General features: G+C 41.2%; 1 protein-coding gene across 1 annotated transcript; it reads right to left on the bottom strand.

The window, feature by feature from the left end:
• Nucleotides 1-2006: 2006 nt before the first annotated feature.
• scn4bb (sodium channel, voltage-gated, type IV, beta b) lies at nucleotides 2007-8313 on the bottom strand (the record flags this gene model as incomplete). The annotated part of the gene is made up of 5 exons (XM_079171541.1): nucleotides 2007-2103; nucleotides 2260-2389; nucleotides 3441-3660; nucleotides 3746-3909; nucleotides 8229-8313. The coding sequence occupies 5 exons, from the start codon at nucleotides 8311-8313 to the stop codon at nucleotides 2007-2009; spliced, it is 696 nt and encodes a 231-aa protein (XP_079027667.1).
• Between the last annotated feature and the right edge of the window lie 4590 nt (nucleotides 8314-12903).

The raw sequence follows: 12903 nt of genomic DNA, 5'->3' as shown, positions 1-12903 counted from the left end.
CCTTCTCAACCTGCTATCTGAGACCCGACCCCATGATCATTTAGAGTATGAATTTATGGGTCATTTACTGTATGCATGGGCAGGGCAACCAGGTTTATCTTTTTCACTGCAGTGCAGCTATAAACATTATTTATTGAAAAGAGTAAAACTGACTGAATGGAAAAAGTGTTTAGGAAAAAATGAGCCTTTTGTACCAAGACGCACAAGCAAGTATATTGAGTCTGATCCAGGCATACAGTATCCATGGCCACATCACCAAATAGTGCTTAGCCTTAGCAAGGGTTAGCATGATGAAATTCGTATGGCATTAAATGGGGTTTACAGTTAACCCCAGAGCAGACTCTACCAGTTTTAATACATTAGAATATGTTTTTTCTCCCCCAAAAAGTATGAATTTCTGTTTTCAAGCATTGTGTCTAAAACCTGGCCCATGTAGCACATGCTTAAATGCATTGATTATTTGTCTTAAAAGCAGCAGCATCAGAGGGTCATTCGTTTTCTATGAGGGTTTGCTTCAGGGGATTGTCTATCATGTCAGTTCAGAAGCTTGTTGTATTATTTCTGTTTGCTGAGCTTTATAAAGTGTTTTGCAATATGTAGTCGTCCTCGCTGGCAGAGGAGCATAGAAGCACTAACAGGCACCTGTGTTTTATATCAAGCAAAGAGAAGTTACAGGATGAAAAGCTGGGCTGAATCCCACAATATTCTGTTAGTACCATTTGTGTTAGCACCCTTTGTTTTACGACAGTTGCTTGAGTGAATCATACAGCATAATTTAGGTGTATTGTGGAAAGTAGCCGCACATTGACCACTGTGTCTGCGAGATAGATCATTCGATTTTGATTTAGTTGACCATTTTATCGACGGGCTACTGTGAATTTGGTGTAAGGATTCAGCACAGCTTTAACTACGTTACATTATTTCCTGTCTCAAGCACTAAAAGACGAGTGTTTTTGTTTTGACTTCAGATGAAAAACAGTCAAAGTTTACATGTATTTAATGTATCCTGGCTGTGGCCAAAGACGGTTATTGTTCTATCAGAGCACGACTGTGCAAAAATGATATACAACAGTTTTTTTTTTTTTCGTGAATAATCCCACACACACATAATTTAATAGGGTGTACACACAAATTCACACAAGCATACCCACAATTTAATAAATGTGCACATGATTGCTTTTAAGGTAAAGAGTTAAATAAACCATCTACCAGAGACACTTAGCTTACTGCTCTTTAACAAGAATGCTTTAACTTAGCTTACACTCACTGCATAATACCCGTGAACACACACGACTGCCAGTGGGATTCGTTAGTTATGCTTTCTTTCTTCTGTAAGGTTGCACTTTCTTCCATGCTGTTGTCAGAGCAGTGTGTTGTCTCCACTGTCTATAAGGAATTGTCTGTACCACAGTCTAACCTGAGAAAACTTGGCAACAATGTTTTCCTTCGAGACTTTTTGGATTTTGGACTTAATATGTATGCTTTGTTGCATGAATATCAAGACCAATAATGCACACTTCATTAAGCAAAAGTGCACACAAGCTTTATTTGTCAAATGTTTAACTGTTTCAGTTACTGGCCACACCAAAAAAACAACAAAGATAACACCGTTAATGTGTTTTTTTCCTTTTCTGGTAATATGTTGACCAAAGGAGGTAGATCTATGGGAGACCAGGTGGGAGATGGAATATAAATATTCTATGATTAAGAAATTATCCTTAATAAATCAAGCTGGAGTGTCTCTGGTATGTGCACTTATTCAATTATGTGTACATTTTAAATAATTATGTGTACACTGATTTGCACTTTCTTTAGTTGTATATCATCTGACACAGTTGTGTGCACATGTGTATATTCCCCTTTGTAAGCCACAGCCAGGCGGTTTTTAGTATCCAAACTTAACATTAATGAATTTGCTTTTGTGTAAACACATGTGCATATACAAATATATGCAAAGAAGGTAAATAAATACGAGTAATCATATGGTTTTATATACATGCACTTTCTCATTTCTTTTTTGGTGTTGGTTTTGAATCAGCTTTGGATCCTGAGAGGCCATTTTCTGTGTTGTCGATCCCTGATGAAGTTACAAGGCACTCCTTACTGCAGTGGCATTGGAGGAAAAAAAAAGAAGACAAAGTTAGGACTGTACACGCAGGGCAGCTCAAAGAAACAACTCAAGCTCACTCCATTCTCTGATGAAACAGTATGAAATTGTTGCATTGCTGGTAAATATCCAGGTGGTTGCGAAAAACTCACTTTTTCTCCTCAATCTTGGCAAGAACAAAGATGGTGAAGTTCTTGAGCAACATGAAGCCCATTAATGCTGCGATGGCTCCGCCCACAGCTGAGGCTATTATGATGGTCAGCGTGTTGTCCACCACCCTCACTGCAGACATTAACAAAGCACCGTGATGGAAAGAAATATACATAAAAACTGTTTAAGGTCCCGAAAATTAACATTTTCTACAACTTTTGTGCCGTTACAAAGCCTTCTAATTCAAATAAGTTGGTGCCTCCACAAAAGATTGGAGCTGTAGTGTGGCCCCCGGCTGCAGCCGTCTCCTAAGACCTGACTAACCAAAGCATTTAAGATTCAAACTATATCCAGACTGATGGGGAGTTCATCTCTTGTGACCTTTGGTCCCTTTAGACACTTTACCAGAACCATTTTTTATAATATTTGGTGAATTTTCCTTACACCCGTCAGGTGCGCTGAGAAAAAATCTACCTGGGTGAGCGGTGGCTTATTTGTCCTCAAGTTTCTACTTTCTAGAGACTAACATATGTTTGTTTTTTTGTTTGTTTTATTCCCTCTTATCAAAACAGCACCAAAGAGCATTTAAAGTGATGAACTGCATGATTAAACCTACCGTATGCCTAAAAGTGCTTATTTTAGTATAGGAGAGAAGGATAGTCAGCTCTCTTTGACTCGTTTGTCTTCGTGTGTGGAGGACCAAACCATTTGAGAAGAAATGCACAAAGAGAATATTCATCGTCATGAATGTATTTATTTTTTACAGTCACCTCAGGATTTATTTTCCTTCTGTGGGATCATTTAAATTGTTTTAATTTTCCGTAAGCAGACTAAACATTTCTCCAGTAACGCTGTCCTTGTTTACGTGGCCTGATTTGTCTTAACATCAACATACAAATGAAAGCATGTTCTAGTTTATTATTACTTCAGTGTGCACATTATGGGGCCATGAAGCAAACCCCAGTGAGCTGTCCCACATTTGTGATTGGCCAACACATACAGTATGTCAGGGCATATAGTTATACTAGGAATATCTATAGGGATGTGTTGTCATATTGGGCAGTTCCCACATAATTAGGCTAATTTTTGTTGCTGAAAGAGGGGACATTTTTGTTTTGTAGATGAATAATAGGCTGGTTTAAGATCATTTGGGCATGTTTTTAAAAAGATCTTGACCACTCACACTCGTCCACCACAATGAGGGTGAAGATGGTACTGTGGTTCCTGCCCTTCTCTTTGGGATTGCGTCCAAAACAAGTGTACTGGCCTCCGTCCTCGAAGGTGATGTTCCACAGCAAGATGGAGATGTTGTTCTTAATGTTCTTCCCCACAAACTCCACTCGGTCTCGATATATAGCCACAGTTGGGTCCACCCCCTCTGACACGATCACTGAATCACACACCTGATGGGACCAAGTCATCAATCATCCAAATCTACCAAACAAGTGACCTGAACATGAAGCTTTCTCTCTGACAGAGGGTTCTTACCTTCTGCATGGTGCCGTTGTCATTGAATTGCCAGTTGATGTAGAGGTCCTGGATGCCGATACAGCTGGCGTATGTGCAAGGCAACAGGACTGTGCTGCCATTCACTGCCTGCAGGAAGGGAATCTTCCCAACAGACATCTCAAGGGCCTGAACAGACCACACACCTGAGGAGGAAAGGGGAATTTAAACCACAACAAGATAAGACTACACGGGGCACAAATCAACGATACAGTGCAGTGATGTTGAGTGAACATGAAGTCAGTCTGCTTTACGGCAATAGTTCAACATTTTGGGGAATACACTTGTTTGCTTTCTTGATGAGAGTTCGATGAGAAGATCGATGCCGCTCCCATATCTGACCGTTAAATATGCAACTACAGCCAGCAGCCAGTTAGCTTTGCATAAAAACTAGAAACAGATCATCTGGTTCAGTCCGAAGGGAACAGAGTCCATCTACCAGCACAAGCTCACTAATTAACACAGTCTATCTTACTTGAATAATACGTACCATCAATTGAATAAGTAACTTTTTACAGGGCATTATGGGCCAAAATGTATCTTGGCTGGGAGCAGTAACTTACAAAAAAGTCTTGTCATATTTGTGAGAAAACCAGCAAATACTTCAGGAAGTTACTGCTCCCGGTGTCAAGAAACAGTCTTGATTTTGTGACCTTCGGTCAGAACCTCCAGTCTTCATGCTAAGCTATGCTAATCAGCTGTTGTCTGTAACCGTATTTTCACGGATTTGACAATAGTCCAAAGTAAAAGATCACAGTTACTGAACTTTGTGCTCCTTGGACTCATTTTATGGTCACATCACAAAACAAGTCCTGTCTGCTCATCCAGTTACACCTGAACAATGAGAAGAGGTTCATGGACAGTGACAGTAAATCTGACTCATACACATCAAAACCTGAGCATTCAAATCATTTTAGACCATTTTGATAATATTTTAAGTGCTCACTAATACAGTATGTCATAGGACAACTTCATTCTAAGTTAGATTTGTATGATTTCAAGAACACATTATAACATACAATAAACTATTATTGGCACTTGACTAGTCACACCCTCAGCAACATGACACCACAAAGTCCTTGCTGTGACATTACTGTAAATAAGAGAGGCTGAAGTCGTCTGGGCCCCTTGAAAGAACTGTAACTGAACACCGGGGACCACAGAGAGCCCAAGTAATCAAATCCTACCTCCACCAATTACGACGGATGGAGCAGGAAAACCGCCGTGTCTTTTTTATAGTTTGTCTTTTTTTTTTTACCTAATTAGTATCCCACCTTCTGTTTATGTGTCGAGGTCACAGGTAGGCAAGAGTGACAGTATATATAATTTTAGCAGGTCAAGGACGGACCGAAGGTCTGTTCTTTCCCTCTTCTGCACCGTTAACGCTCCCCCTGCTTAATGCTTCCATCTAGTGTGTGAGATGTAAACTACAAACTCCCAAGGTGCTGTGCAGCACTAGTACACATATGATGAGGTTTATGGAGAGAAAACACAACACCTGATAAGATGATGGTTTCAGGGGCAGCTGTATTTCCTGCACTGCTTCTCACATTCCCACGATTACGCTTTGTGTGTTACGCTTCGCTCAAAACACGGTCAAGGTCAACGTATGACAAGCAACACTGCAGCAAATAGAGAATAGCATTGCTACAAACTGCAGACGTGGCTTCACACAGCGAGGCTGTGGTATACTGTATATGGAAATGTTATTGATTCATTCTCATCTCACCCTCGCTATCTTGCAAAACTCACTCTCTCCAATCTTTTCCCTCAGCTGGTCCAATGCAGCACAGTGAGCTTGCAAAAACAGCAATAGAAGCAGTGACGAGAGAGCAACAGCATCCCCCCCCCCTCCCGTCTCTTCCCTCGTCCACATTTTATAGTGTCACTTTTTTATCAACCTTTTACAATATTTTTGTATATTGTAATATATTTGTAGTTGCTGCAGCTGCTGACAAGAGACCCAGAACAAAACAAGTAAAATTACATGGAAATACAAAATGTAATGATCTGTTCTTCTGATTACTCTGACCACATTAAAATATTACTCCCACTTAAATCAGTAGTTTACTGCTCATTGTCTCTTTTTGGAATTTTTATTGAGGTTTCTAATTAAAGCTGTTTTGCAAGGTGAAGTGTTGGGGCTTCAGATACAACTAGAGCAGTGATGCTCCAGTTTCTAGCCTACATACATCAACTTTAGAATATCTTACAACATATGCTTGCCACATAATTTCTAAAAATACATAGTACATCAAAATAACAGAATAGTAATGCCCGGCCAGTACTAAATTGTAGAGGCTGATACTAAACTTGATATTTAGGAGCTTAGAAAAAAAAATCTGATAATGACACATCAGCTGATAATACTGATAAGATCCCTTTTTTCCCACTTTTGTTGTTAAATTGTGACGACCAAGATGTTTTGATTTTTCAACCCAAGACGCTGTGCTCTCTGGTGGATAAACTATGAAGTGCTGACACTGTTTGTAAATGACCTCTAACCTACTTTGGCATTTACACCAATACAGATGTATCTGCAGTGAGCTATTGGTCGCTTTATCAGTGTAGCTGTACAGTAAACCACCAGCTATTATGAAATACAATGGTCGACCAAACATGAATGGCACTTGATAGCATTTCTTTGACAATTCACAAGAGATTTTATGTAAAGAAAGGACAAGAATCGATCTCATTCATATTCATATCAAAGGTGTAAAAGGAAACATATACTGGTTTGAATGGTTAGAATGACAAAAACACCAGAAGATGTTTCTTAAATTGGAACAAAATTCAACCTAAACATGAACATGAAAGCCAAAATGCAGACATAAAACAGCACTGTTTCTTCTGCTTAACAAGTGTAATATTCTTTAGGGCACCTTTATAAGCACCTCGTAGTGTATTATACTATAGAGCAAACACATATGATGGTTCATCCATCTTATAATGATGATGTTTAGATGTAACTGCTGCAGCATCCCTCTCTCTCTGCTACTTGTCCACCTGCATCTGCTGATGAAGTCTACCATGCAGTTTTTGTAACAGCCAAAATGTTTGCTGTTCATTCTAAATAAAGACAACACCTGTGAGCAAGAAATAGCCATTCTTGTTCTAAAAAACACCATCCAAATGTTTACCTGGCAACACAATTCCACTGTCAGCCCATGTGTGGAGATGGGATGGAATGGGAGATGAATATTTTAAACTTATTGAGAATTATTAATGTGATCAAATGTACAAGGCCAGGAATGCATGTGAGGTAGTTCTAGAGCCTACAGTTCATACACATAATGTCACAGACCATGGGCTCATGTAGATCATCTTTTTAATGCCTGTTTGCTGCACTACTGCTGCACTGATGCTGCACACACACCCATAAGCGGGTTGAGAAAAAAAATCCAAGAATGATCTACTGTCAGTACTGAATGTATGAACAATGTCAGAAAAAGGGTATTAGGCATACATATTCTGACAGAAGTATTTTACTCAAAATAGTTAAATGTCAGATAATGGCTAATGCAGAATAAATGCAGGACGGCAGCTGTATGCCAGTGTACGGTGGACATTTATACATTATGTGTCAACGATGACTGTATTTGGATTCTAATGGGATGTTTTTTTTCTTCAAAGAGGAACAGGAAAGCGTCCAATAAGGCAACACTTTATTTGGGGTTGTGTGGTTGGGTGACACTTCAGGCAAACAGAATCCAATATTCACAGCTGAATCCTCAATATCCAAAACACCATAAAAGCAACATGGTGGGAGGCTATCGCCACTGTCACTCAAAATTCAATGAATCAAATAGAAATTAAACTGATATTTTACTGGACACTGCTCCGAGTGACTCTGCTGCACTGTTACTGCAGATACACCTCCGCTGTAGGCAATCAAACCTCTTGTCTAGAGTGCCTCAAGTCTGACACAGCGTTCCCATCACAAGAGCCGCTATTCTGCCGACGTTTACTCCTTAGGGACATACAACCCCGATCAAAACCAATATGGATCGCAGATAACACCAAACTATCAAACAATGGCTTTACTCCGGACAAGCACATTTTAATGAAACATTCAGTCCTCGTTCTGCGTTTCAAGGCAGAACTAGCAGCACATTCTGCTAATGAAATGAAACATGCAACCTTCAGAAAAAAAACCCTACTCATCACGAGAAAACAAGTCCTGTCTCCAAAGTAAAACCCTTCTGCGAAACCTAGTGTACTGACCTAAAGACAATTGCAGTCAACACCGACGTAGGACAGAAGCTGATGAAGGTCAATTTCAAATTTGGAAAAGCCACAGCATCATCGTTCTGCATACCAAGCTGTCGGTATTCAATAACGGGTGAGGGGTAAAAAAAAACAAATGTGAAGTTTTCAAAAAAGAAAGATGAGGAGGCACCGTGCAAATCAGCTGTAGCATAAATTATCATGGACAGAATAAAGAGAGGTGACGTAAAGACATTACCAAGCAGCATGGAGAAGATCAGGCCGACGGCTGTGTGTGGAGGCCCCAGCCTCGGGAGTTCAACCCCAAACCACTGGACCTCCATGGCAGCCAGACCTGTTCCAAAACAGATACTGCTGCAGGATCCAGCGGTCCCTAGATAGCTCGCACAATATCCTTTCTGGTATACTCTCTGGTATACTGGATTGAATCTGGAATATGCTGTCTGGGTGTCTGGACCCTGAACGAGGCACGTCCCAGTCGTGCACCTGCAGTTGTCCGGGGGGCAGGGAGCCTGCTCGCCTATAACCCCAGAGCACTCCTGTGGAAGAGACTGTAGGTTAGACAGAGGGCAAAGGAGGAGGGGGGATACAGAGAGATACACAGAGAGAGAGAAGGGAAGAAGGACAAAGTCAATCAACAGAAATATTAAAATGGGACATTAAGTTTCTATAAAAGCACAGACAGTACAGTCAAAAGTTATTTTCACACAGACAGCGTGTGTTTACATGTTTCCTGCATTCATGAGTCTTCATACGCACACAGTATCCCTTCGACTGAATGAAAAAAAGGGGAAAAGCTGAAGACAATAAAAAAACGTCAAAACATGCACAGTTCAAGTTATGTCATGCCTACCTGCTCCTGCAGCCGGTGTTCACCCAGAGGCCGGCAGGCTGCCTGCACAGCTGAGTCAGCGTGGACAGGACAGCGGCGAACACTGCGCACAGTCAGGGTTCACTCAAGGAGAATCCGCCAGCCGACACTTTCACTGCAGAGCCCGCCACATTACAGCCCCAGCCAGGATGGCAGAAAATTAGAGAGGAGAGGTAGAGACAAAGCAGAAAGACAGACAGAAATGTAGAGAGACAGATGGACAGGAGGAAACGCTGCCGTTCTCATCCCCCCTCAGCTCAGTACCAATGACGCTGATTCTCCTCCCTGCCCGTCCCTCCGGCTACCTCACAACTTTTCCCCTGTCCTCTCCGTTGGCTGCATGCCACCTCTCTCTCTCTCTCTTCCCCCGTCTCTCTTTCTCCCCTCCCTCACCTGCCCCTGTTTCCACTCTTACTCTCTTTCTCTCCTCCATCAACCCCATTCACTCCTCCCCTCTCTGCTTCCCTCTCTGCTTCCCTCCCAGCTGCCTCACCCTCCTCCCCATCTCCTGACTCGGGGCGTGTATGCAGACTCAGGCACTTTTCTCAGAGTGTTTGTGAAGATCAGAGAAAAGTTCTGCAGTGCAGGTTGGGGAGGAGGCTGTGTAATGCAGCCCCAGGGTCGGGCCAGACACACAGTCCCATATCAAAACTCTCCATACATGAACAGACATGTTCTTATACTGATAACGTCACCGCTAAGGATTCAAAACTCAGCAACACAGAATTACAAGTGGGAGGGGAAACAGTACAAGAGTTACTCTCTATTCTACTTACATTGAAAAAGTCAGATTTTTGACTGGAAAGCTTTTTCTTTTTTCGTTTATACATCCTTCCCCAGATGGACAGGGTAACATTCCGCTTTCCTTATGTCCTGAAAGCCAAGCTCCTTCCGGGACTATTCCCCTGGCTCAGAATAATCAGCTTCCTCAGCCACCGGTGATGTGTGCATGCGTGTCCCATTCGATGCCTGGAAGGTCAAACTACCTTGTATATCATGAGGCAGCCAACGCTCTCTTGTGATCAGTGCAATGCGGCTGCAAGTGCATTATTATATGAGGCGGTGTGTGCAGTCATGTTTCACCACAGGACAGCTCCTTTCCCATAAATGTACAAACATCAGTCATCGACAGCTGACCAATAGCATGTGGCTGACTAAAGAAGTGCTTAGCTCAGAATTTCCAGATTTGATTTGTCAATTTTAGACCCTGCCAACATTGCATTCATACACTTAACAGGTTATATGCCTGCCTGTCAAACTGCATCCATCACTGGAAATAGAAGATGACTAGACAGTAATTATGGCGTATTGTTATGAGTTCATTAGAAAAAAAAGGGTCTGGTAAGAGGTTAATCTGAGTTTCATATTGGGAAAAGAAGAGAATTGAGAGTGTTAACTGGATGCAACTGAGACCATGTGACAGAGTGTGCTATCTGAGCCAAGGTACAGTTACACAGGCAGAGGACAAGGGGACTGCTACACATCCCCTTTGGACTTAACATCTTGGTTGTTTTACCCTCTGCTTACAGAACTATTTCATTCACGCGAGAAGAAAAAAGGTAAAGTTTGCAACTCTGACTGGCTAGAACTGAAATTCACATCAGCAGATTCAGTTATGAAGACAGATGCAGGTATCTGCCATTTATTATTAATTGAGCAGGTTGTTATGCAGTAATGCAGACTCTATAGGATGGCTTCTTTTTTCTTTACTAGCTCATGCAAAAGTTTACGATACATGTTAAATGTCAGCTGTTCTTAGCATTCAATATATATAGTATGTATAGTATAGGCAAGATTAAATAGTGAGGGGAGTGGATGGTCCTGACACAACTGGCTAAGCAAAGCTCTGCCAGCACAGCAGCAATATCCGCATTAAAGTCTAATGTTTGTCACAGTATGATGACTGAACAAATTGAATCCACACAGTGTTTAATTAAAGCGTATGAGATTGTATCCTATTAGAATCGGCAGTGCCTGAAAAAATAGCCAGAGGATTACAAACATACACCAACAACGACCAACGTGGTTCATAATGAGCATATACCAGTACGGGAAGTGTGGCGCAGAGGTGACAGTAGGTGGAGTGGGGGGTTGGTTTGACGGATGTGGAGCTCTAAACTGAGAGATCATGTGGCCAGGCTGCAGGCTCGCCGCTCTCCTCTCCAGGCCCCTCCACTGAGTATCAATGCAGCAGCAGTGGGAACTCTTCCAGAACTGCAGCATTTTGCTGCAGAAAGACAGGATGCTGCTGCAGACCTGTGCAGGACAACTGCGACTACAGAGAGTGCTCATCGACAGTCACGCAAACATGAACACACGGTATGTGTTATGTGAATGATTACGTGTCCCATATAATCATTCATAGATGCCATGTAAGTGCACACTCAGCTTTTAAAGTCACGTAGCTGTGATTTGCTCTTACTGCAGCAAAATGTGTGCTGCTCCAGAGGAAAGAGACAAGGACACACGTCTCAGCTATCGCTGTAGTGAGGTAGAGCAAAACAGTATACATCCACGATATATACATAAAAATCAGTGGTGGAAGAAGTATTTAGCTTTTTAAACAAGCAGTATGTTACAATACTGTAAAATACTCCATTATAAGTTAAAGCCCTGCATTCAAGACTCAGTACAAAATCAAGTACACAATCACTTCTATCAGAAAAAATGTGCTTAAAGTATTAAAAGTAAAAGTACTCCTGTGGTCTCTATGACTTGTATATTATATGAAATACATTATCAGATGTATCAATACTTAGGTAGTATTTTACAGTAACTACTGCACAGTTTGTAGGTAAGTTAGTTTAGTCCTTTAGTTCAATGGTAGCCAAGGGTTCAGGGCCCCTGCAACGGGTCACAAGATAAATCTGTATATGTGACCTCGGCACTACTACACTCCTCTCAATGCAAATCTAAATACGAAGGTTTTCATTTCTTTGGTTTGGTATTTTCCAAGGTTACGTGATGGCCGTTTACAGTCTGCGCCCATCTTTTCAGAAAAATAACCACAATCATGGCGCCACTGTTCCCTTCTCAGCTGTGTGCAGGAAGCCGTTTTCAGCTCTGACCCACGTGTACAGTTGGGGCTAGCTGGTGAACATAGAGCATTTAGCAGCTAAAGAGCTAGCCCCAATTCATGCTTAATACATCCAGGTAGCATAACTATCGGTTTCTAAAAAAGACAATTGACCAGCGATGCTTAAAAACAATATAAAATACATGAGAGGCACAAGCTGGAGTTACTAAAGAAACAAACATTTCCCTCAGGAGGTGGTAGAGACCAAAACAGAGCTCGAGGAGAGTAGACGAGTAGACATCTTGTGGCCAGAAACACGACTCTAAAGTCATGAAAATGTTTCTCTGTAGCTGCTCGATGTATAAATAAGCAACTCTTTACTAACAACATCGACATATCAACTTAGGCCGGAGATATTCTTGGTTTTTAACTACTTGTACACAACACATCCAACGCTCCAGAGACGCAGGATACACGAGGCAGCGTCATCATGCGCACGTAAACACGCAATTAACATCTTCTCCTTTTAGATTTCATGGGGGGCGGCAACAGCAAGTATATCAGAAATAAAACAAGAGGCCTCAACTAGACTTTTTGCGAGGGATCAAATGCAAAAAAGATTGGATACCACCGGTTTAATTTGTAACAATACAATCTATCTAAACTTATTAAGCTTATAAAATACGTATTCATTATAAGTTGGCCTATTTAAAAAATGTTTAAAGCTAAAATCTTACTAAAACGTAGCTAAAACTACTACTGGTGTCAGATTAATGTAGTGGAATGAAAAGAATAAAGTAGTATGATACAAGTAGCCTTGAAATCCAATATAAGTACAGTATTGAGCAAATGTTTGTCTCACCATGACAGAAATGACAAAATAAGATAAAATAATGAATAACCAAAGAGTCTTTTTTTATGAGACATAAGAGGCTAATTGATTCCAGTGCATTTCACACACACACAAAACTAAACTCAGGCACATTTATGTTATTCAGTGTTTGTTACATACAGTGTGCCAAAGGA

The sequence above is a fragment of the Pholis gunnellus genome (genome assembly GCF_910591455.1).
Source record: "Pholis gunnellus genome assembly, chromosome: 13".
NCBI classification, from domain to species: domain Eukaryota; kingdom Metazoa; phylum Chordata; class Actinopteri; order Perciformes; family Pholidae; genus Pholis; species Pholis gunnellus.
This window is presented reverse-complemented; position numbering and strand designations above follow the sequence as displayed.